The 26,678-nt window shown below is 36.7% G+C and overlaps 1 protein-coding gene across 1 annotated transcript in view; it reads right to left on the bottom strand.

Moving 5' to 3' along the window:
* PTPRQ (protein tyrosine phosphatase receptor type Q) overlaps positions 1–26,678 on the bottom strand; it is a 237,221-nt gene that overhangs the window by 65,720 nt on the left and 144,823 nt on the right. Inside the window, exons 27-32 of the mRNA XM_061122020.1 lie at positions 17,809–17,930; positions 10,919–11,105; positions 7,218–7,462; positions 4,632–4,698; positions 1,680–1,838; positions 925–1,147 (exon numbers count right to left, since the gene is read on the bottom strand). Coding sequence (XP_060978003.1) covers positions 925–1,147; positions 1,680–1,838; positions 4,632–4,698; positions 7,218–7,462; positions 10,919–11,105; positions 17,809–17,930 — 1,003 coding nt within the window. The remainder of the gene's footprint in view (positions 1–924; positions 1,148–1,679; positions 1,839–4,631; positions 4,699–7,217; positions 7,463–10,918; positions 11,106–17,808; positions 17,931–26,678) is intronic.

Here is a 26,678-nt window from a genome sequence, read left to right as displayed (position 1 = left end):
GTAAAATTATGCAAAATCAATAATTCTTAGATTAAAAACTTTGTAGTATATCATATCTGTAACTATTATTGTATGATGATTAATTTCAGGGCATAACTTAGTAACCCAAATAAGTGTTCTTAATAACAGATGATAGGCATTTGGGAAAAAAATGCTCTAACTTCTCTTTCTAATGTTAAGTTGCCCTAGGGTGTTTATGAAGAATTTAATAATGCTTTAACTAGTAGGCAAAAGTGAAACTAGCTGTATTTTTCAAATTTAATATTAAAAATTATATTTTGGAAGTTAAACTTTTAAAAATTATAATCACAATAGTCAACTTAGTAGGAAAAAAATAAGCCAAATTTAGCAAAGCATTTACTAGAGCTAAAATATTGACATCCGTTTTTATATTAGACTATTATAATCTACACAGTACCAAATATTAAAGTGAAATGTAAATATTTTAATACATCATTTAGATGTTTGATAATATGAAGAGCTGAAAATGATTGTTATGACTGAAGTAAAGTGAAGCCACAGTTAACTGGAAGACAAGGATAGTGTTTCTAAAACCGTATATACATCAGCATGCATGGCATAATAATGAGTTGAGAAAGACAAAACATCACACATTAGTCACATAGCCCTTTACGAAAAGAATAAAATTCTCCTACCTGAATTCTCCAGTTTGCACAATATTCATATTGCCCTTAGTTACTTATTTCAAACCATAATTACTTTTAAGTTTGCCTACTTTCCCTATAACTGTACTTTTACTGAATGAAAGGACAATGCCTTGTTGATCTTTATCATGCACCAGGTCACAATATATTATGGATATCCAGTACTTACTGGAAAAAATGAAAGGAGGGGTAGATGGATGGGTTAAAAATGTCTACTAGCTTGCTATCATGATGCATAGTAAGCATTAACTATACTTACAAGTATTGCTTTTTTGGTTTCAGAGGTCCATTGCAGATTTTGTCTTCATTACCAGGAATCATACATGCATTATCAGCACCTATGATGTAAATTTCTTCATTGCCACTAAACTTTGCCTTTCCCTCTGTACATGGGGGGTTAGGAAAGCCTTCATTTGTAAAATATGGCCTTGGTTTATTAAAATATGCATCATACCACTTTGTTACATTTCCATCATGCTGAGCTATTTTCAGAAAAAAGAAGAATTATTATAAGTCATACCCAAATGTATTTTCACATTTATAAAAGGCATTTCTATAATTGCATGAGGAAAATCTGGATGCAACATCTTTCACTTTCTGAACCACCAGGGATGATTCAACTGATCTACCTGGATAAGCAGGTCACCCTATCCATCCCATCACACATGAATCCATAGACACTGTTGTGGAGAATGACGTCTCAGAGAAAAAGCATTCTTCAGCCAAGAGTAACTCTTTCCCACCTTCAAAGAAGCTATCAAGGCTGCATCCTGCCAAAATCCTACCAGCATATAGAATAAATATTTTAACCACATCTCTTTTAATTTTGATAAACTATTTAGGTATAAATTAATGATCAGTAAAATTAATGACAATATTGACAATCTACTAAGCTCAAAAGATGTGTAATAATCAAGAGTCAATCTTATATTACTAATTTTGAATTGAAATGTCTTTAGCATTCAGCAGTCCACACTCCACAATTTAACAAGATAACCTGGCATGTGATGATACCTCCTGCTTCTGCTACAAGCACTTGTACATTTTTGATTGGTCCATGATCATCATTATAGTAACATATTGGCATTCTGATTGTAATTGTTGTTGAAGTCACAAGAAGTTTTCCTGTAGCATCATAAATAGGGGTTGGTTTGGTTTTTGGTCGTGCTGGAGCTGTAAACATGAAGAAGAAATATCACTACCTGTTGATTTTTTGTTCTTACAGAAAAGAGAAAATCATTTTAAATTCTCCTTTCATGCAGGTGATTTACAGATAAAGTGATGACAAACATAAGTAACATGAAACATTTTTGTTTGGATACTGCACATATTTGGAAATTATTACCTCCTAATGATATGATTATATGTTTGAGACCTGCCTGAGATAATGGAGCCCAGGTGTGATTTTCAGATATCTGATTCCCCTTCACATATTAAAGAAATTCAAATGATATATACATATATATATATACAATTTTCACAAATGTATTAAATCATACTAATATTTTAGTGTTTTTTTTCTCTTAAATTCCTTTAGCTGATTCACTAATTTCTGTTCTAGTCATACCAGGAGCCCTGCCCTCCAACCCCACAATTATCCATACCAAACAACTAGATGATATCCTCTTATATTTTTCTTTATGTTCACATAATCATATAAAAATACATAAAGTCATACATAAGGGATTTCTCTCACTGATATGTTTTAATGGAGCTCTGTTAAGTATTATAATTACACCACATATTGCTTTTTATTACAATGACTGTGTAAATCTTTTCAAGTCACCATGTTCTGGGTTAATTCATTCTCTTTAATAACTACATTATATGTCACAGTACAACTGCATCACATTTATTCAATCATTCACCGAGTGATGGGAATTCACTTTTACTTCAGTCTTTGACCATTTGCTTCATGAAGCAGCCTTATATCTGTAGCCTTACTCACTGATTCTTTTATTTCTATAGAATATATTCCCAAGGGCAGAATTTCTGGAGCAAAAGATACATGTACTTTTAACTTTAACACATATTTCCAGAATACTTTCTAAAAGTGTCATGATAATTCACATTTTACCATCAATGCATACAAGTAGCTTCAAAACTAATATTTGTAGAAGTTCTGCTTGTTTCATCTTAGAGCTCCACACACTAGCTATTTGAACATCAGTAAGTTGCTTAATCAAACTTCAATTCTCATATTTATAAAATCTTTTAAAAAAGCCTCTTAACCACGCCATAAAATTGGCTATATCATTTCCATTTTATAAATGAGGAAAACAGCCTTATGCCACGTAGCTGTGAAAGGGAAATATCAAGACGTGAACCAAATCTTTTTGACTCGATCCTTTAGCTCACTCCTCTGAGATGTCAGGGTTATGATGATATTAGATATGCAGGAAGTTTACTGGGGGAAATATTTGTGAAGAATAGGGGAGCAGGGAGCAATAGTAGGTGACAAGATCACAGTTCTGACATGTGTAAATGAGAAGGAAGGAAGAAAGGATGTGGCAGGAACAGCCTCCAGATTCAAGGGAGGCCACTGGGGAGCCCCCAAGACAAGGTTTCCAGTTGCAGGAATCTGCCCTTGGACAGTACTGTCCAAATTGATATGATAATTGTTAATCCAGTGTTACTCCATGTCATTAATAAAATTATGCATATTACTGGAGAAAAATTCAATTTTTTAGACCCCATCACTGCCACCAGTACTATCCGTCTTCTCTAGATAACTGGTCCTAAGTCTACCTGCTCTATGTAAGATGTGGGAAGTCAGAACTAACCATCTTTACTGGAGGATAAGCAACGTATCTGAAATGGGAAGTTTTACTAAATAAATATAATGCATCTATTGTTACATACTGAATATATGAGTAAGTCTGCCACTGAATAACAAAGAAATAGTATTACAGTATATATTATAGTATAAACCACCCAATGGTGAAAAAATTTATCAGCTTCATCTTACACTGAATATTTCTTATTCTTAACAAAGCAAATTTCTAGACACTGTGGGTTTTTCAGATTCTCTCTTAATCCTCACAACATGAGGTAGGAACTAGTATTATCTCTATTACACAGGCTTAGAGGTGTTAAGAAACTTGTCTAAAGCCAAACAAGGTAGCAAGTGGCCAACCCAGGATTCAACCTCAGTGACTTGACCCTTGACCAGCCTAAAGATGGCATTTTCAATCACTGTGCTGTATTGTAGCTACCAAAGACTGAGAGAAGATGGTTTTCGTTTCAGAAAGAGGAGGATCAGGTGGAATTCCACCAAAGCGCAATATATTTTTTAAAAAATCTCTGCAGGTTTTACACAGGTTTTTAGAGAAGTGACAAAACTGTGAACGTTTTCATTCTTGAGAAGGCACCCTGAATAACTGAGTGGCCCTAAAGTCCTCTTAATAATCTTCTGTGGGTTTTGTGGGATTTGGTGAGGGAGGGAGTCTCTAAATTTTTATATATTTTCTATGAAAAAAAATCCCTGTCAATGATGAATTGATAGATCTACTTTATAGCCAGCATCATAAAGTTGATTATATGGTAGTTCAGTAAACACCATTTTATTAACTTAAAAGAACCTGACTTTGAAAAAAAGATCAGTCAGAGAATCTACTTAGAACTAGTCAAAGTCCAGTCATGGGTAATTTAAAGAAGGAGTCTTCTTTTCAATAAAATTTGAAAAACATAAAATACAATTATAAAGTTTGTCTCAGCAAAATTTCAATTTAGCAGAAAAGAAATATAGCAGACATTCCCTGCAATTAACATGATAATTTGCCTCATGATTTAGGTATTTTAATTATAGCTTTAATAAGCATATATTACTACTTATTATTTTGTGTATGCTTACTATATGTATATGCATCATTTAAAAGCTTAACTACATCCATAACTCTAATACAGAATATAAATTATAATTACTTTTTAAGACAATAGCATTTCATGGGAAGGCAGCTCATGTACCTTTAATATCCATGGTTATTCTCATTTGAACCTTTGGCCCTGCACCAGCACTATTGATCGCATAAACCTAAAGCAAAGAAACATCTTGTTATTATTTTCAAATTATTGCACAGGTGTATGTATAAGCAATTATGATTATATGTCATTTAAAAATTATTCTATTTTTAAAAACAATTCATATAGTCTATTATAATTTTCTTGCACTCAAATTTATATAATATATGGAGGAAGAATGTTAGCAATAAACTAGTTCTTACAACTGGTATTCTGGTACTAAGCCCTGAGAACAAAGGCTCAGTGACCTAAACAGCCCTATCATAGAGACTAAGAAAGATGTGGCTTCTGTTTGAACCCGTAGGAGGAAAGAGCAGAAGAGGCACTGTCTACACTCTCTCTTCATCTACTATGACATCTGTTCCTTTTCTCTGTAGCTAGGTAACTCCAGCTTTCTTTAAATCCATATTCAAGACTCTTTTTTTTTTCCTTCTGAGATGAAACCCTATTCCCTCAGCCTCCCAGTTTTCCTGTATTAAATCATCCCTCTGAAAGTTGCCCTCTCTGCCCTGCTTCACCCCTGCCCCTAACTATCTGATGCTGTAACCTGCATAATGCAGCATATACACATAAAGCATTTCTGTTTGTATCTACAGAGGGTGATTTACACAAATGTGAGTCCTTTCAATCAACTTTGTGCTTAGGAAGCTGCAGACACAGGCTCTTCTTTAATTCACTGTATCTCACTATATATTAATAAAATAATGACTGTTATTGTCAATTTCATTATATTCAATAAAGACAATTCAGAACGTATCTTTATTGGAGTTAATAAATTTGTTTCATATATTAGTGGTCCACCCTCCACCCTATGCACAGTTTAGAAGTATTTTGATTGAATTAAAATAACACATATGATGTGGCAGGTATATAAATGTAGCTTAAAAAATATCTAAAGGAAATATTTACTGGTGTATGTAAACTTTAAAAAGAAAGTATTTAAAATGAAAAGTGATGCTACGATGTGTTTAATTATTTATATTTCTTTACAACCTAACCTTTAAGTGGAATAATAAAGTTGGGCAGTGCTTCTCAAGTTGCAGTGAGCAAAGAAGTCACTCGCAAACCCTGTTAAATGAAAATCTATAGGCTTTGATTCATTAGGTTAGGACCCATGTGAAAGTTACACATTTCTAGTAAATTCTCAGGTGTTGAGGACAATGAAAACTGCACCTTGCAAATAATCCAAAGATTGATTTATTTTTCTTTAAATTATGAATTAGTGGACTTCCCCTGGTGGAACAGTGAATGAGAGGCCATCTGCCAGTGCAGGGGACATAGGTTCGATGTCTGGACTGAGATTCTACAGGCCACAGGGCACCTCAGCCACGTGCCTCCACTGCTGAGCCTGTCTCTAGAGGCTGTGAGCTGCGGCTACTGAACCTCACACGCCCGGAGCCCGTGCCCTGCAACAAGAGGAACCACTGCAATGAGAGGCCCATGCCCTGCAGTGATGAGTCGTCACAACGAAGACCCATGAATAATTTAAAAATTAGGAATCACTTGTACTTTATTTCCTATTTTTCTTTTATTTGTGAGAGCCAAAACTGTTCTAACACTTGTTTCCTACCATCACTATTCATATCCTTATAGAAATTACTATTCCAATTACTAATTTTTCAGATAAGGAAAAAGAGGCACAGAGTTGCAGAAACTGCCCTGAAAGAAACTAGCAGGGCCAGAATTTGAATCTAGGTCAGTTCATTCTCTTAACCACCACCTTCTCTCTAACAGATCTTTTAATGGGGGTCCATTTAATGGTATGTGCAACAAGAATCCTACCAAGTCAGATTATATAGTGAGTGAGGGAAATAACACAAATTATTAATGACGGTTTTCTGATATAAAGACTTTGTTGGAAGATTAGTTACTTGACTGTTTAGTTACTTGAGCTACTTGAATGCTTAGGGTGAATTCTATATTGCTTAATAGATGATTTTCTGAATTATATAGTTCTTTGTGAAAATCCCAAGACATGCTATAAAAATAGTGAAAGGGTGAAACAAACTGTATGTGTATTATGTCTATGTGTATGTATGTGAACTCACATATATATTTACTTTCCGAAATGGATAATTTAGAATTAAGATATAAAATGCTTTTAGCTTTTAGTAATAGCTGTGTGAAATACATGTGAATTTCAATCATACAAATAGTTATTTCTGCCCTTTGCCTTTGCTATTTGCTTTTCCATTTTCCATTTATAATCACACAGAAACAGTCTTCTTTTAGGCAGAACTATCTATATATCACTGCTTTTTAACTTTTAATGTGGATTTTCTTTATGCTTTATTTTTGGATTTCCACTATAATTGTGCAAACTTTTCTGTTATTTACATATTTTCACATGACTTGCTGTATTAAAATAGGAAATCAGCAATTCTGTTTCCCCAAATCTTTTTCACTTGGCATGTCTTAAGCAATTCCACAAAGAGATAAGAAAAATGGAGTATTACATAAGCTGCAGTATTTTTGAATGCTGTTTTTCAATCAACTTTGTAAAATAGATAATTAAAAACTATGTATACTTACACTGATGTTGTATGTATGTCCACCTTTTAGTCCTTCTAACATTGCAATGACAGATGTGTCAGTTTTCTGAATAATACTGAGATTATGAATCTGGACAGCAGTAGGATCATCTTCTCTATAAACCAAAGCTTGATATACTTGGATATTTCCATTTGGTTGAGAAGGAGGAAGAAATGTTAACTGAAATTTTGTAACTTCATCTGGTATCTTCTGAAATGTCATGTTGTTAGGTGGATCCTTAGGGACTAAAAATATTTAGCAGTTAAAATTATTAAAAAATTTTTGTTCATTTTGATCTCCATATTAAACTGATTTGCTTCAAGTTTTTCTCAAATTTCTCTTTATAAAGAGTATTACACAAATCATTTAATTATGAAAAGCAAAATGGCTGGTTCATTACAGAATCATTGACATTTATAGATCACAGAAGCCATAACAGTGATTCAATTTATTTGCTTATATATTTAGCCTTTTATATGTATTTATCTTACACAGAATGAACTTCTATGACACTCTGAACTTAAAAATAATGTAGACTCATAGAAGTTGCAAAAATCATACATTCAGTTCCCTGTAACCTTTGCCCAGCTTTCCCCAGTGGTGACGTCTGATATAACTGTAGTTAAATATCAAACCTGGAAACAGAACTGGCACAATAATATTAACTTGACTATAGGTCTTATTCAGTTTTCACCATTTTTCATGCTTTCCTATATTTTTGTATGGTTCTATGCAATTTAATTCCATGTATAGATTCCTGTAACCATCACCAGAAACAAGATACAAAACTATTCCATCACCATAAAGAAAAGTCCTCTTGCTCTCCCCTTATATTTGCACTCCATTACTCCTCAACACTGGTCAGTCTCCATCTCCATAGTTTTTATTAGTTGCAAAAGAGAACAGCATAATGGCTCTGAGATCCAGAGTTGCTGTGTATATCAACAGTTTATTCTGTCTTTATTGCTGAGTAGTGTTCCATTGTACTAGAATTTGTTTAACCATAAAAACATTTGGGTTGTTTCCAGTTATTTTGTTGTTACTCCTAATAAGCCTGTTAACATTCATATAAAGATATTTGTATGAACACTAAGTTTTCAATTGTGATAATTGCCTAAGATTGTAATTTGTGGACCTATGGTAAGTGCGTGTTCAGTTTTATAGAATACCAAACTATTTTTCCATTGTGTCAACAGTTATACCCTTTTATATTCCCACTAGCAATGTATGAGAGATCCAGTCTCTTTGGACCTTTTCCAGCATTTGGTATTATTACTACTTTAAAAATTATTTTATCTGTTTTAGTAGATGCACAGTGATGTATCATTGTGGTTTTAATTTACATTTTCTTAACAGATAATAGTGTTGAAAACATATCTTGAGTTTAGTTGCCAATCATCTTTCCTCTCTGGTGAAATATCAGTTCATGTTCTTTTTCAGTTGTCTTTTCTTTTCTTTTTGGCCATATGACATGTCGGGTCTTAGTTCCCTGACCAGGGATTGAACCCACGCACCCTGCAGTGGAAGCTTGGAGTCCTAACTACTAAACTGCCAGGGAAGTCCCCTCTGAAATTTTCTAACTGGATTCTTTTTAAGTGTTGAATTTTAATATTTCTTTATATATTCTAGATATTCCTGTTTATTTTTGATAAATAAAAGTTGCCCTGACATATAACTAGCCAAATATCATTAAATTATTATGAAAAATAACACAGGATAAAATTAGTTTCTTAGTAAGAACTAATTCTTGTCAAACTATATAATTAGTATTTTTTAAAGTAAATTTAATGGTTGAATGAACATATTTATTTTAATCACATTGAAATGTACATATTCTTCCATTCTAGGTAACGAATTTCCATGAAGAAGGCTGTTCATATTTGACTATGAATAGCTCAGATATTCAGATACACTTGCAGAGATATCTAGAGATAGTTCCCTATGGCAAGCAAAACATAAGTAAATAAATAACAGAAAAAAGAGAAGCAGATAAATAAGAGTTATTGTGCAAATATCACAATGTGAAGAAATGCATAGCTGATATAAAAGTTAAATTGGTTCAACACACATTTTCACAATTGCTATTATACATTTTTATGACATATAGGAATATACATATTTCTTTTTATGAGAGATGTTTCTCTAAAATTAGGATCAGCTTTAAAGTTGAATAAGTGAAAAAATTACCTGAGTGTTAGAAAGAACTTCCTATCCTCCAGATAGCTTTGTTTTCGTATCTAAAATCTACTCTTAGAGGTTTACTAAAGACTTATTAAACTACAGTATCCTTGGAAAAGGTGTCACATTAAGATTTTTTATCAGAGTTTTATGGTATGAACATGAACAAGTTTAGCAGCAACTTTTCTCACAGATGGGCAGGATAAGGGAGAATTGCAAAAAGTAAGAAAATAAGCACCTGAACATGGCCACTAAATGGAAACAAGGAGAATTTTAGGGTGCTGAGGATAAGAAGTACCTTTCAATTTAGAACTGTAAGTTTATAGATAATAGAGTATACAGCATAGTGAAAAGAATATCTACTTTTTTTTTTACCTCCTATACTTACCTTACAGATAGCAACAAATAAACTATAGCAACACATCCCTTCATGTGCTCTTTCCAGAGATATATCTGCTGGCAAAGAACATCAGGAGTCTGAAGGAGGATGGGGCAAGCAAGTTCTGGGAAGTTGACTTTCCACGGTAATTTCTCACAGGTTACAATCTTACTATCCACTCAGACCCTGTCCATACGAACTTGAGGCAATCTGTACGGATTCTGACATTTGTCATTAGATTACATAATAAAACATGCCACTTGACTAAGTGATGAGAACAGATATGGAAAACATAGCTGGGGGATTAATTGGCTCCTCTGTCCACAGGATTCTCCAGGCAAGAATACTGGAGTGGGTTGCCATGCCCTCCTTCAGGGGATCTTCCCGACCCAGAGATTAAATTGAACCCATGTCTCTCACATCTCCTGCATTGGCAAGCATGTTCTTTACCACTAGCGGCACCCGGAAAGCCCAGATAATTTAATAATAGAGTGGTGGTGGTTTATGGTGGTTTAGTCGCTAAGTCGTGTCTGACTCTTGCAACCCCATGGACAGTAGCCTGCCAGGCTCCTCTGTCCTTGGGATTCTCCAGGCAAGAATACTGAAGTGGGTTGCCATTTCCTTCTCCAGGAGATCTTCCCAACCCATGAATCGAACCTGGGTCTCCTGCAGTGCAGACAGATTCTTTACCACTGAGCCCTCAATAATAGAGTATTGGAAGCCCTCAATAATAGAGTATTATTACTTTAATGTACATTTAAACCATGGGACATAAATAATTAAAATGGAATTTAAGGTGAAGCTTTATTGGCCATAGACAGTTGGAAAAATCATCTCATAGGTAAGGTTGTCCAACTTCTAAAATATTTAGTGTTGATAATCAACACACAAAAAAATACATTTGGATACCTTATTATGAACTAATTTATTTTTGTATTTACAAGTATTGACTATGCTACATAATTCCATTTGGCCTCAAAAATACAAATAGAAAGCTTCACTTTTGTCAGTCCCAGTGAGTCATGGAATTTTATGCTTATATGCTTAAATTTTTCTTGTACCACATATGCTTTGTAGGGTAGAGTGTGAGAAACTAAGAAAGACACTTATTCAATTTTTAGCAGTGATGAAAAATAGACCTCACCTGATTCTAAAGTAGTAACAATTATCTCAGCACTTGACTTTCCTTCCACATACGCAGCACTGAGGTTTCCAGTGAATGCAGTGATCACCACGGAATACCTTGTGAAGATTTCCAAATCTTTAACTTCTATGGTTTTATTTTCTTCATTTGACTTGATTAAGGAAATATTAAATTCATCACTGTCTACCTATAGGGGAAAAAAATAGCTAATAGAGGAAGCAGCACTTGAGTTACAAAACACTAAAAAATAATAATATAAAGCTACAAGTGGTATATCTTTCTAACCAAGATTTAAAATTTCTTTTATTTACAGTCAGATGGTCCTGGGAAATCCAAAGTGCTACTCTAAGAGTCTACTAACTAGCAGTTATTTCAACAGTTGAAAGTAAAAGAAAAAACTCAACCACAATAATCAGAAAAAGCAAAAACCATCTCTGTAGTCAATGAAACTTCTACTCCACTGTTTTACAGAGGAATGAATATAGGTTGGTACCTAGTCATCAAGGGTTCAAATCCCAACCTGGTCACTTAGTAACTTCCAAAGCATGTGATAAGTCATTTATGCACTGTGTCTAACTTTCTATGTATGTAAGATCAAGGTGATAATATCTAAATATTTATAATATTTTGATTATTTTAAAAAAATAGATCTGAAGTAGCTAGCAAAGGAATTTGGTTTTTTATTTTTTTATCATAACCCACAAAAGTGAAATACATTTGGCAACATAATGTCCATACACATTCAGGATGTATGTATGTGAATGTGTATACTTTATAACTGCAAACTGCTTTTCAGAAATACAACTTCTTTCTAATATGCACTTTGATATATTTTCTGCTCTTTTAAATTTTATTCCAATTCATTTTTAAAATACTGGTCATAACTGAAGTTTGAAAAACTGATTGAGCACCATGCATGGTACTAAATAAGCAATCAATTAATGTAGGTGCAATTATTAAATGTGCACAAATGAGTATGCTTAGGTATAATAAATACAGTTGTATATTAAAACACCCTGTCTTTGATGGAATATCTGGCCTACTCACTGTAGGGTCTAAACATAGCTGAAGTTTCTAGCACTAAATAAAAGGACTTTTCCTGAGATGAACAAAATTCAATATCCTCTTATGCTTGCTTCTATCAGATACTTGACTTGAAACACTTAAAAACAAATTGGATACACTGTCCTCACTAACAAGTTCATTTTCAACTTGACCCTTTCTTATAACTTTGAAAGATGTATTTTTGTTCAATTTGTTCTTCAAATGCTCTTTTCAAAGTTTTTTACTGGAAAAAGATGTTGCTATGAGAAGTACAGAAAAAGCAGATACAATATCAGTATTGAAAAAAAAAAAAACAGATCGAACCATCTTGAGAGAGAGCAGTGGGGGAAGAAAAACAGATCAGCGTAGGAATCCAACTGATCAGGTTCATGTATCCTCTCGTAGAAAGTGTGTGTTTAATTGGTTGTCAACATTTAAATATCACATACAAATCAGGCTTTTTAGATTTCCCCTAAGACTAGGCTTAAACGTATGCTGGCTAACACTGATCTAAAGATGAATGATGGATAACTCTTATAACGGGGTAGGTCTCCAACTCATCACTGCCCACCACTTAACTTCATGTTGACTGCTCTTCATGTTCCTTAACTGGCTACTAGAGCTATTTCAACTCTGGTTTTATAGAGTTGAGCTGAATTTCTCAAGATTCCATAGCTACTTGGTAACTGCGACAGGATTTGATCCGAGGTCTTTGAAGAGTTCAGACCTCTCTACACTACCACAAGGTCATGAGACTTGATCTTATAAATTAAAATTAAATTATTCCAATGCCTTCATTAACAAATGGGTAACAGATTGCAGTTAGTAAAGTAGGAAATAAAATGCATGTGATGTACCATATCTTATAAAATATATAGTAAAATTCCAAAAGAATCCTGTGCCCTCAAAAAACAGCATGTACAAAAATTCATTTTCTGTCTTCACTAAGCCTACTAAATTTAACCTTCTCTGTACAGTCTCCTCTATGTATTATGTCCCCTATAACAGAAACTTTAATTACTTTGTAACATTATATTCCAAAAAGACTAGATACCTCATACTCTATCTATATTCTGGTGTTCGAGACTGTGAGTTACTTGGAAGCAGAACTTTATGTTTTCCATCTTTGTCTTGGTGAAAAGAAGCTACTAAGTATTTGTAAGTTAAAAAATAAAAGGAACATAAAACTCTTAGAGAAAAACAGGCAGAATACTCTATGACATAAATCACAGCAAGATCCTCTATGATCCGCCTCCTAGAGTAATGGAAATAAACACAAAAATAAACAAGTGCAACCTAATTATACTTACAAGCTTTTGTACAACAAAGAAAACTATAAAAATGATAAAAAGACAACTTTCAGAATGGGAGAAAATAATGGCAAATGAAACTGACAAAGGATTAATTCCAAAATATACAAACAGCTCATACAAGTCAATACCAGAAAAACAATCAATCAAAAAGTGGGAAAAAGGCCTAAACAGACATTTCTCCAAAGATGACATACAGATAGCTAACATACATGAAAAGATGCTCAACATCGCTCGTTATTCAGTTCAGTTCAGTCGCTCAGTCGTGTCCGATTCTGCGACCCCATGAATTGCAGCACGCCAGGCCTCCCTGTTCATCACCAACTCCCAGGGTTTACTCAAACTCATGTCCATCAAGTTGGTGATGCCATCCAGCTATATCATCCTCTGTCATCCCCTTCTCCTCCTGCCCCCAATCCCTCCCAGCATCAGGGTCTTTTCCAATGAGTCAACTCTTCGCATGAGGTGGCCAAAGTATTGGAGTTTCAGCTTCAGCATCAGTCCTTCCAATGAACACCCAGGACTGATCTCCTTTATTGCTCATTATTAGAGAAATGCAAATCAAAACTACAATGAGATATCACCTCACACCGGTCAGAATGGCCATCATCAAAAAGTCTACAAATAATAAATGCTGGAGAGGGTGTGGAGAAAAGGGAACACTCTTGCACTGTTGATGGGAATGTAAATTGATATAGTCATTATGGAAGACAGTATGGAGATTCCTTAAAAGACTAGGAAAAAAACCACCATATGACCCAGCAGTCCCACTACTAGGCATATACCCTGAGGAAATCAAAATTGAAAAAGATACATGTACCCCAATGTTCATCGCAGCACTATTTACAATAGCTAGAACATGGAGGCAACCTAGAACCCACGGACAGATGAATGGATAAAGGAGCTGTGGTACATATACACAATGGAATATTACTCATCGTAAAAAGGAGCTCATTTGAGTCAGTTCTAATGAGGTGGATGAACCTAGAACCTATTTTACAGAATGAAATAAATCAGAAAAAGAAAAACAAATACTGTATACTAATGCATATATATGGAATCTAGAAAGATAGTACTGATGAAATTATCTGCAGGGCAGCAATGGAGACACAGACATAGAAAACAGACTTTTGGACTCGGCGGAGGGGGATGGGGGAGAAGGAGAGGGTGGGATGTATGGAGAGAGAAACATGGAAGATTGCATTACCATGTGAAAAATAAACAGTCAACGGGAATTTGCTGAATGACTCAGGAAACTCAAACAGGGGCTCTGTATCAACCCAGAAGGGTGGGGTGGGGAGGGAGATGGGAGGGAGGTTCAGAAGGGAGGGATATATGTATACCTATGGCTGATTCATGTTGAGGTTTGACAGAAAACAGCAAAATTCTGTAAAGCTATTATCCTTCAATTAAATAATAAATTTAAAATAAAAAGAACAAACGAAAGGCCAGAAAATGCATCAATTCCTAGTAGAATCATCCAGGGTGATAGCTGAGCCCATATATCTTTATTGTGCTGGGCTTAGTTACTCAGTCCTGTCCGACTCTTTGAGACCCCAGGGACTGTAGCCCACCAGCTCCTCTGTCCATGGGGATTCTCCAGGCAAAAATACTGCGGTGGGCTGCCATGCCCTCCTCCAGGGGATCTTCATGACCCAGGGATCGAACCCAGGTCTCCTGTGTTAGAGGTAGATTCTTTACCATCTGAGCCACGAGGGAAGCCCATGTATCTTTATTAAAGAGTGTCCATTTTTGCTTCAAGTCTTTTAGGGGAAGAGCTATATGCCCTTGTAGCTAGTATTTGGCAGAGGCCAAGGTGCAGCATAAATCTTAAATTCAAGGACACGTGTTCCTTGGCCTGGGAGCCAATGACTTCTGGGCTTCTCAGGAGGCACTAGTGGTAAAGAAGCCGCCTGCCAGTGTAGGAGCCAGAAGAGGTGTGGGTTTGACCCAGCACCCAGCACAATGCTGGCATTGAATGCATTTAAAGTTGCATTGGGAGTTTGAGATTGACATGTACACATTACTATATTTAAAATAGATAACCAACAAGGACCTACTACATAGCACAGGGAACTCTGTTCAATATTCTATAATAACCTAAATGGGAAAATAATTTGAAAAAGAATAGGTACATGTATATGGATAACTGAATCACTTGGATGTACACCCGAAGCTAACACAACATTATTAATCAACTATGTGCCAATATAAAACAAAATTTTAAAAAATAAACTAGAATTGTGCTGACAGAATGAAGGGAAGACCGCTTTAGTTCCAAGAATCCTAGGGAAACTGCAAAGCGTTAGAATCTGTTAAATTTTTGCTGTCTTTGATCCAAAGGTGTTTTGGTGAGCACATATTTCAATTTGGCAAATTTTATTTGCTTTTTGATGGTTTTTTTCTATTTCCATCACACCATTATGATGGTTTTAGCCAGGTCTTAACTGTTTGAGAAGTTTTCTTTCTTTTTTTTTTAATCATCTCTGTGCCTCAGTTCTCCTATACACAAAAGTAAGATTGTAATATTTACATCAAAATGTTATTAGATAAGATACAATAATACCATGCATATGAAGAGGCTAATATGTAGCTGAAACAAGCTCAGCAATTACAATAGTTATCTTTCCATCCTTCTCTCTTTCCCTTACTCATTTTTAATCTCAGTAAGAATACTGAGAGAATTAGGTGATAAATCATCTTTTTTTAATGTTTTACTTTTCCCTCCTTTCAACACAACCAAACTCCACGAGAGAGCTATTTTCCCTAATAAAGCATCTTCTAGTTAATAGAGCACAGTGTTAACATTTTATAATTTGCTTTTAATGATATTCCCGGAGCATTTGTCATTCATGTTGATTGTTTTTGGCTGATTATGAACTAAAAGTCTTCACAAATATGCTCTAAAAAAGGAGGATCATAAACTGAAGGCTGACTGGGAGAAAAAAATGTACCAATAATCCTTTAACTTTTCTTTTAATCATGACAGGCCTTTTGAGATAGAATTATTTCCATTTAAGAAATAATATAAAGGCATTTTAAAAAATCATAAAAGTTAAGAGATGAATAAATACAGCAAGTAGGGGAGGAGAATTCACTGTAGATTACCTAATATAATGCCTTAGACGCCACCAGAAGGGACTGCTCATCAGCTCCAGTAAAACCCAAGCAGGATGCCAGGAGAAATTTCTAGTTCTAACCCTAGCTAATGACTCTGCATTATTCATACTGCGCAGCACCCTGTTGTAGACAAAAGGCTTGACTCTCGAGCTTGGGTTTCCTACCGTCTGAATGGCTACTCCAATTCGGCGTTTGCAGGTGCCTTTTACTCAAATGTTCGTATTTCCCAGGACACTATCTTCAGGTTAGTCCTTACAGAGGAGTTTCTTACCCTAAATGTTTCATAGTTAATCCCATCTATTCATATTATTTCATCCATCATCTGAACACCAATGCTTCCCAAATCAGGAAGTATAAACTTCCTCTCCTGAGCTACAGATCCATGAATGATACTGCTAATGGGCTATCTTCACCTGGGGACTCCCAGGCATCTTAGTACATCTAGTTCTGAATCCATGCCTTTCCTCTACAAATCTGTTCCTCCTCACAAGTTTCCAAAATGTATATCTCAAAAAGTCATCCTTGATGTTTATTTTCATTCACCATCCACGGGTTTTTTTCCTCCAGATCCTGTAGATTTAAATTTTATTTTTTTTTTAATTCTGTTACCCTCACTCCATTTCCTCATCTTTTCTTGCCCAGTTTTACTCTTATGGTTGCCTGCCTCCTTTAATTTTGTACCCTCAGGACTGGCCTAAAACTATGCTTTACAACGTGATCATACTGATTCTGTAACACAGAAATCTGTATCCCAATACTGCTTTATTTCCAAGTTGGCGCCCCACTGAACTTAGCACGACCCACACTCCACAACAGGTTTTGAGTCGGCCTCCCAATTGAGCCTCATCTCTCAGCCTTTTCTTTTCGAATGTTCCACTGCCTAAACCACTTGCTTTTTCTTGAATGAAGCTAACTTTTTACACTATTATTTGCACTACCTTTCACGTTCTGCTTCAATCAAAGTTAAGCCCTGATATTGTCTTATTTTGGAGGTATGACTCCTAATGCCTTGGCCGTTCTTTTATATTATAAATTCTTTTCCACTGTATTTTAAACCAATATATTACTGTCAACTTAAACTCAACTTAACCTCTTTTATCCATATCATCTATACCCTGAAGATAAATAACAATAACCATGATGACAATATTTTGTTTGCACTTCTGGAATATTTACTAGGTATCAGGCAATGTTTTAAGTTCTTTGTGTATGTTGACTAACTTAGTCATCACAAAAACGCTGTACCCTGGGCAGTATTATCTAGCTTTATTTTACAGATGTGGACGCTGAAACACAAACAAGTAAAGGAAGCTGCCGAAGGCCTCAGAGCTAAGACTAAAATTCAGTCTGGTTGCAAAGCCTGTATTCCTAACCATGCTCTATGCTACCTTTCACAGAAGATAAGACAAGCCTTACTGATTTGACGTCTATCAAATAGAAGGTTGGTCCAGTAATGACAGCAGGTTCACTCCAGCTGATGTTGATGCTAAAAGGTGATGTTGCTACTACATGCACATTTTCAGGAGGACCATCTGGAGCTATGAAAATAGAAAAAAATTCAATTACCTTTCTACATTTAAGCTAGTATTTGCCACAATATGATGACAAAAAAGACCATAAGAAGGATAATGATAATGAATTATATATTATAGTTCACAGCATACTAAAAGGCATTCCCAAATCAAAAGATGTAATTCCTTTAAAAATAATTACTATACATAAAGAACTCCCATATGAGAAATTACTGATCATAAATACATGATTTTTAATCTCAAAACAGCATTTTGAAAAGAAAGCATTATTAATTGCTAAAATTAATATTTGAATAAATAAATAGTCTTATTTTAAAATATCCTAATAATTTTGTTTTAAGAAACTAGCAGGAATGCATTTGACTACAGAAAAATGCAACTTGTTCAAGTGAATTATATTTAAAATGTATTTTCTCACAAATGTAAATTGGATTGTTTATTGCCTTCACTGAGGGGATAACATAGGAAATAGGTTATACAACTGATCTTATCATTACAAATGTAAATATTTCCTGAATTCATTTTGATTCCAAACAAATTCTTTAATTTGTCCTACTTTTAATATTATTGTCTTTTCATCAAGAGTGCAGAACAAGGGATAACATTTTCAGGAATTGACTGCTGAAAACTCTTGTTTAAATTTTAATTTGTGAAATGACTAGGCACCAGAAGAGTTTTCAGTTTGTTAAGAAGGAATTAGTCACAGTTAATTTGACATAGACATTGACTTAGAAACACCGCCGTACACATCTCTCTCCTAGTATGGCCCCTCGTCAATCCTGCTGCTGCTGCTAAGTCGCATCAGTCGTGTCCGACTCTGTGCGACCCCATAGACGGCAGCCCACCAGGCTCCCCCGTCCCTGGGATTCTCCAGGCAAGAACACTGGAGTGGGCTGCCATTTCCTTCTCCAATGCATGAAAGTGAAAAATGAAAGTAAAGTCGCTCAGTCGTGTCCGACTCTTAGCGACCCCATGGACTGCAGCCTACCAGGCTCCTCCGTCCATGGGATTTTCCAGCAAGAGTACTGGAGTGGGGTGCCATTGGCTCTTCCCGTCAATACTAGGGGCATTATATATTGGGAGATGAGTATTTCCCAGCACTTCTGATTTTTAAATCCACATAAACAAACATTACTGACCAATATCATTCCTTAGATCCTGAGAAGGTGTAAAGAAGAAAATCAAATATTCCTTTCCTGAAATAAATTTGTAACAGCAACAAGCTGTATAATCTTTGTCAAACAACAAAACTTCTGGACTTCAGTGTCCTCTTTATACGCAAATTTCACAGTGCTTTAAAAAGAGTTACAAGCGAGCAAGCACAAAATGTGTGAAAGTCGCCCATTAGTGTCTGCTCCTTTTTGTCAATTAATACAAACTATTATTACAAAGGGCAAAGGAAAGATAAGAACTAATTAGAAATACAAATAATCTGCTATGAGAGGGCAGAGGACAAAGTGGTGAGTACAGACGGGCAGGGAGTCAAGGTAAGGTTGCAGAGATGGGGATTGAAGAGATTTTGAAACGTGAGATGGATTTCAATAATCAGAAGGGCAGGCTCAGGGGCACTTCTTTGCTAAGAGGGTCATAAGCAAAGCCACAAAGATATAAACAACAGGGTCCACAGACAGATAGAATTTTACTTCTGCAGCATGGCTTTCCATGGTAATCTTATGTTTATTATTTTATACACTGAAAAATATTACTCTAGGAAGGGGTCCACACACTTCACCAGACTGTCGAAGGAACCCATGGTGCAAAAAAAATTTCAGAATCCCTATATTCAAGGAATAAAGATATCACAGAAAGATCAGTGTTCACGAAGGGGTCGGGGAGGGAACAAGCCAGCCGGTCATTTGGAAACTAAGTTAGGCAGCACTTGATGATTACGTTAAAGGGTTTGAGGTTCATTCTTTAAACAATGGGATGTCACTGAAAGTTTCGAAAAGGAAAGTACTTTTCCAATGACTTAGGAGGAAATCTCAGGCAGCTTTGAAAAAGATAAGTGCTCTGAAGCGGTGGGTTCAGACAGGTAGTTTCCAAAATGTCAGGTAAGATCTGATGAGCCAAAAGTAGAAGAGTGACAGTAGGTAGAGAAAGAAGGAGATGAACCCCAGAGTCCTGAGAAAATTTAATAAAAAGAACTTAAGGGCTGACTAGCTGTGAGACAGAGGGTGTAGTAAAAAGCTAATTCACTATTAACACTGGGAGAGTGCTGACAGAATTCACAACAGCACCTTCAAGAACAGATATTAGTTTTGATAGGGATAAGACCTTGGCTGCTGCTGCTAAGTCACTGCAGTCGTGTCCGACTCTGTGTGACCCCATAGACGGCAGCTCACCAGGCTCCCCCATCCCTGGGATTCTCCAGGCAAGAACACTGGAGTGGGTTGCATTTCCTGCTCCAATGCATGAAAGTGAAAAGTGAAAGTGAAGTCACTCAGTCATGTCCGACTCATAGTGACCCTATGGACTACAGCCTACCAGACTCCTCCGTCCATGGGATTTTCCAGGCAAGAGTACTGGAGTGGGGTGCCATTGCCTTCTCCAAGACCTTGGCAGGGGATGCTAAATTTGGATCTGTACTCATTAAGCCTGAGATACTCACATGGATTGAGATGCCTACCTTGCAACTGGAAAACTGAGTCTAGAACAAGAGAGATGGGACCAAGATGAAAAGAGTCTGTTAACAAATTTCAGGTAATTCCTTAGAAATTGGGATAGTATCAATATGGCAAGTATATCTGTTTCAGGCTTTCTGAAGAAAGCCAGAAGGTTTATTTCAACACTAGGTAAGTATTTAAGATGCTCGTAGTAATGACAGTCGCTGGACTATTAATGAGTTCTCGGTATTTAGGACATTTCCAAGAGAAATGATATTATGTGTTTTGGAATTTACATGCCCAACTCAGCCTGGATTCTTCACCTTTGGATCCACCAGGGAATCTCTCAACTCAGTCCATAAAGTATTTTTTAATAGTAGCATTGAAATAATTTAAAGAAGTACTTAAATGTTAGTATAGAGGATGTATAAGAAATATTATGTGGGAAAATGGCTTGTGGATGACAAACATATCCTTCTACTTGTACCTTTACTGAATTTTGTGCAATACTCTGAACACTGACTCAGAAATGCAGTCTATATGACATCCAGGGGAGAGGAGGAAGAAGGGATGCTCCAGGATTCCCAGGTGTGATGAGCTGGGGTGCTAATAATAATGACAGAATACAGTACATGATTTCGCTGGTGATTAGTGGAGAAGAGATCATGGCATCTCAGCACTTAAACACAAGCTGCATATACTGAGATCTTCAGTCATATTCTAATTTGGGGGTCCTAGGCTTAGGAAAATGGCCTCAAATTGTAGCATAATTCATTTAGATACCTGGACTTAACAAATGATAGCTATGAGAGGTCTCTGCCACCAGAATAACTAATTGCTTTTGGATGCCTCAAAGGAGAATGCATTCCATGTTCAAGAGTGGCAACCCTGGGCTGCCCTGGAGGTCTAGGGGTTGGGCATCGACTTGCCAATGTAGGGGATGCAGGTTCAGTCCATGCTCTCGGAGGCTCTCAGATTCTGCAGAGCCGCTGGGCTGACAGCCACGGCGGCCGAGCCCACACGTCGCAGCTGCTGGGCTCACGTGCTGCAACTCCCGAACCTGTGTGCAGAGAGCCGGGGCTAGTGCTCCGGGAGAGCCCAGCACAGCGAGCAGCCCACGCGCCAAACAAAGAGGAGCTTTGGTTCGCCATGGCTAGAGAAAGTCCGCGTGTAGCAACAAAGAATGAAGACACAGCCCAGCCAAAAAATAAAGTAAATGTATGTTTAGAGAAAAAGAGTGGCTACTTCTTTCCTTCCTGGATATTGCTTAGAAAGGTTATACCCACGTTAACAAGTAGCAGCTTAACAAATAGCAGTTCTGAATCTCTGTATTTAACTGTTAAGTGAGGAGTGGACACGCATTAGGATCAGGTATTCCATTACTCATCATCATTATATATTTTCCTCATGGAAAAACCTGCTTTGAGAAATGTAAGATATTTTGTGGGTTTCAAAGGCCTGTCTCCTGCCTTTGACTCTAAAAGAGGATGGGTCAAAAGCTAAGTAAAACTTTATGAAGGTGTTTATTAATTAATAATTAATATTTTAATTATCTGAGTTAAATTCACCCGTTCTAGTCCATCTTAGTTCACTGATTCCTAGAATGTCAGTGTCCACTCTTGCCATCTCCTGTTGACCACTTCCAATCTGCCTTGATTCATGGACCTAACATTCCAGGTTCCTATGCAACACTGCTTTTTACAGCATCGGACCTTGCTTCTATCACCAGTCCCATCCACACCTAGGTGGTGATGGTTTTTTTTTTTTTTTCCCTACTGTGGGCAGGAATCCCTTAGAAGAAATGGAGTAGCCATCATAGTCAACAAAAGAGTCCGAAATGCAGTACTTGGATGCAATCTCAAAAATGACAGAATGATCTCTGTTCGATTCCAAGGCAAACCATTCAATATCACGGTAATCCAAGTCTACGCCCCGACAAGTAACGCTGAAGAAGCTGAAGTTGAACAGTTCTATGAAGACCTACAAGATCTTCTAGAACTAACACCCAAAAAAGATGTCTTTTTCATTATAGGGGACTGGAATGCAAAAGTAGGAAGTCAAGAAACATCTGGAGTAACAGGCAAATTTGGCCTTGGAGTATGGAATGAAGCAGGGCAAAGGCTAACAGAGTTCTGCCAAGAGAATGCATTGGTCATAGCAAATACCCTCTTCCAACAACACAAGAGAAGACTCTACACATGGGCATCACCAGATGGTCAACACCGAAATCAGATTGATTATATCCTTTGCAGCCAAAGATGGAGAAGCTCTATACAGTCAGCAAAAACAAGACTGGGAGAGGACTGTGGGTCAGATCATGAACATCACCAGATGATCAATACTGAAGTAAGACTGATTATATTCTTTGCAGCCTTAGATGGAAAAGTTCTATACAATCAGCAAAAATAAGACCAGGAGCTGACTGTGACTCAGACCATGAACTCCTTATTGCCAAATTCAGACTTAAATTGAAGAAAGTAGAAAAAACCACTAGACCATTCAGGAATGACCTAAATCAAATCCTTTATGATTATACAGTGGAAGTGATAAATAGATTCAGGGGATTAGATCCGATAGAGCACCTGAAGAACTATGGATGGAGGTTCATGACATTGTACAGGAAGGCGGTGATCAAGACCATGCCCAAAGAAAAAAAACGCAAAAAGGCAAAATGGTATACTAACGAGGTCTTACAAATAGCTGAGAAGAGAAGCTAAAGGCAAAGGAGAAAAGGAAAGATATACCCATCTGAATGTAGAGTTCCAAAGAATAGCAAGGAGAGATAAGAAAGCCTTCCTCAACGATCAATGCAAAGTAATAGAGGAAAACAATAGAATAGGAAAGACTAGAGATCTCTTCAAGAAAATGAAACATACCAAGGGAACATTCATGCAAAGGTGGGCACAATAAAGGACAGAAATGATATGGACCTAAAAGAAGCAGAAAAAAAAAAAAAAAGCAGCAGAAGAGATAAAGAAGTGGCAAGAATACACAGAAGAACTGTACAAAAAAGATCTTCATGAACCAGATAACCATGATAGTGTGATCACTCATCTAGAACCAGACATCCTGGAGTGTGAAATCAAGTGGGCCTCAGGAAGCATCACTACGAACAAATACAGTGGAGGTGATGGAATTTCAGCTGAGCTATTTCAAATCCTAAAAGATGATGCTGTGAAAGTGCTGCACTCAGTACACCAGCAAATTTGAAAAACTCAGCAGTGGCCACAGGACTGGAAAAGGTCAGTTTTCATTCAATCCCAAAGAAAGGCAATGTCAAAAATGTTCAAACTACTACACAATTTCACTCATCTCACACGCTAGCAAAATAATGCTCAAAATTCTCCAAGCTTCAACAGTACATGAACCGAGACTTCCAGATGTTCAAGCTGGATTTAGAAAGGGCAGAGGAACCAGAGATCAAATTGCCAACATCCGCTGGATCATTGAAAAAGCAAGAAACTTCCAGAAAAACATCTACCTCTGCTTTATTGACTACACCAAAGCCTTTGACTGTGTGGATCACATCTGTGGAAAATTCTTCAATACATGGGAATAGCAGACCATCTTACCTGCCTCTTGAGAAATCTCTATGCAGAACAGTTAGTACTGGACATGGAACAATGGACTGGTTCCAAATTGGGAAAGGAATATATCAAGGATGTATATTGTCACCCTGCTTATTTAACTTAAATTCAGAGTACATCATGGGAAATGCCAGGCTGGATGAAGCACAAGCTGGAATCAAGATTTCAATGAGAAATATCAATAACCTCAGATATGTAAATGATACCACCCTTATGGCAGAAAGCGAAAAAGAACTAAAGAGCCTCTTGATGATGGTGAAAGAGGAGAGTGAAAATGTTGGCCTAAAACTCAACGTTCAGAAAACTAAGATAAGGGGCTCTGTATCAACCTAGAGTGGTGGGATGGGGAGGGAGATGGGAGGGAGGTTCAAAAGGGAGGGGATATGTGAATACCTATGGCTGATTCATGTTGAGGTTTGACAGAAAACAACAAAATTCTATAAAGCAATTATCCTTCAATTAAAAAATAAATTAAAAAAAAACTGTAACATCACACACACACACACAAGAAAAACTAAGATCATGGCATCTGGTCCCATCACCTCATGGGAAATAGATGGGGAAACAATGGAAACAGTGACAGACTTTATTTTCTTGGGCTCCAAAATCACTGCAGATGGTGACTGCAGCCATGAAATTAAAAGACACTCACTCCTTGGAAGGAAAGTTATGACCAACCTAGATAGCATATTAAGAAGCAGAAACATTACTTTGCCAACAAAGGTCCATCTAGTCAAAGTCAGTAGTCATATATGGATGTGAGAGTTGGACCATAAAGAAAGCTGAGCCCCGAAGAATTGATGCTTTTGAACTGCGGTGTTGGAGAAGACTCGAGAGTCCCTTGGACTGCAAGGAGATCCAACCAGTCCATCCTAAAGATCAGTCCTGGGTGTTCATTGGAAGGATTGTTGCTGAAGCTCAAGCTCCAGTACTTTGGCCACCTGATGTGAAGAGCTGACTTATTTGAAAAGACCCTGATGCTGGGAAAGTCTGAAGGCAGGAGGAGAAGCGGACAACAGAGGATGAGATGGTTGAATGGCATCACCGACTCAATGAACATGAGTTTGAGTAAACTCTGGGAGTTGGTGATGGACAGGGAGCCTGACATGCTGCATGCACTCCATGGGGTCACAAAGAGTTGGACATGACTGAGTGACTGAACTGAACTGATACTCAAGGCAGCCATATTTGAGGTGCTAAATTAGAGGGAAATAACCAAAATTACAAAGATCATGGGACCTCTATTTCAGGAGAGGGAGAAAAATAATACACATTATAAAAATTTAAATATGTAACATAGAATTAAATTATATACTGTTGGGAAGTGATATGTACCATGACAAAAAAATGAATCAGGATAATTGGAATAGGAAGGTGGATAGGAGTTACTATTTTAAAAAATATGGTGGTCAGGCAATGCCTCTCTGAACTGGTGACATTTAAACAAAGATGTGAAGGACGTGAAGGAGCATGGGGATATTTGAAGAAAGAGGGTCACGGGAGGAGAATGGCCACTGCACAGTCTCTGAGACAGGATTGGACCTGGTGTGTTCTAGAAAAGCAGAGATTCCTGGGAGGCTGGAGCCAAGTAAATCAGAATGAGAGCCAGAGAAAGAATGAGGCCAGATTGTTCAGGGTCTTTAATGCCATGGCTGAAGTCTTTGTAAGAACTGCCCTCATAGACAAGAAAGATAAGAGCCATAGTTTAATACACTAGAAGAAGTCTCTATAGGTTTTGATGTTCAGTATCTAACTCCTATCAGGATGATGGACAAAAAGTCATTATATCACAAGAGAACAGATTATCTCCAGAAATCTGATTCCTACAGTCTTACAACATATATCAACTCAGTGACTGTCGGGACTACACTTTTAAACCTCACTCATTGTAGCAGACAGGCAAGGTGGTACATTATCATTGCCCTGATGACACAGACAGCTTACTGAAAATTTTCTGTGATAAGAAAGTTAATTAAGGTTTTTTCTGTGATGAAGTTGATGGTAGCATGTTTGTAGAAATATTTTCAGGAAATAATTCTTCTATGTGTTATCTCTGCTCTGCACTTTAGATCTTTGGGGTCTCAAATGAGGACAGATTCAAAACATTTCCCAAGGGAAACTTCAGCTAGTCTTGCAAGTGTGTCTGTAGACCAGCTCAGAAAACAGTATGATGCCTTGCTTCAACTTCTCGTCTTTCATAGTAAAATGTCAACCCTGCATCCATTCCTTTAATACCAGCAATCAAAGCCCTCATCAGGGAGTATCTGTTACCCCAAGCAGAGCTGAGAGGAAAATGACATTCAGAGATCATTCATGGAACACACTAACTACTTGAACTACTAAATATTTTTAGTTCTGTACACAAATCAATCATTATAGAAAGGCAAGGCATTTACCCCCTGGCTGAACTGTGCTTTAACTCTTGAACTTGCCTAAAGTCATTTTTCTTTTTTTTAAAGAAATAATCAGTTAATAACATTTGCATTTTCAGTAAACTTGATGACATTTCCTCTTTTGTTACATAAGTGTCCCCTTTGTTAAATCTTTTATGAAATATTTCTCTT

The sequence above is a fragment of the Dama dama genome, chromosome 3 (assembly GCF_033118175.1).
Source record: "Dama dama isolate Ldn47 chromosome 3, ASM3311817v1, whole genome shotgun sequence".
Classification (NCBI taxonomy): Eukaryota; Metazoa; Chordata; class Mammalia; order Artiodactyla; family Cervidae; genus Dama; species Dama dama.
Note: the sequence above shows the minus strand (reverse complement) of the source record. Positions and strands in the feature narration are given on the sequence as shown.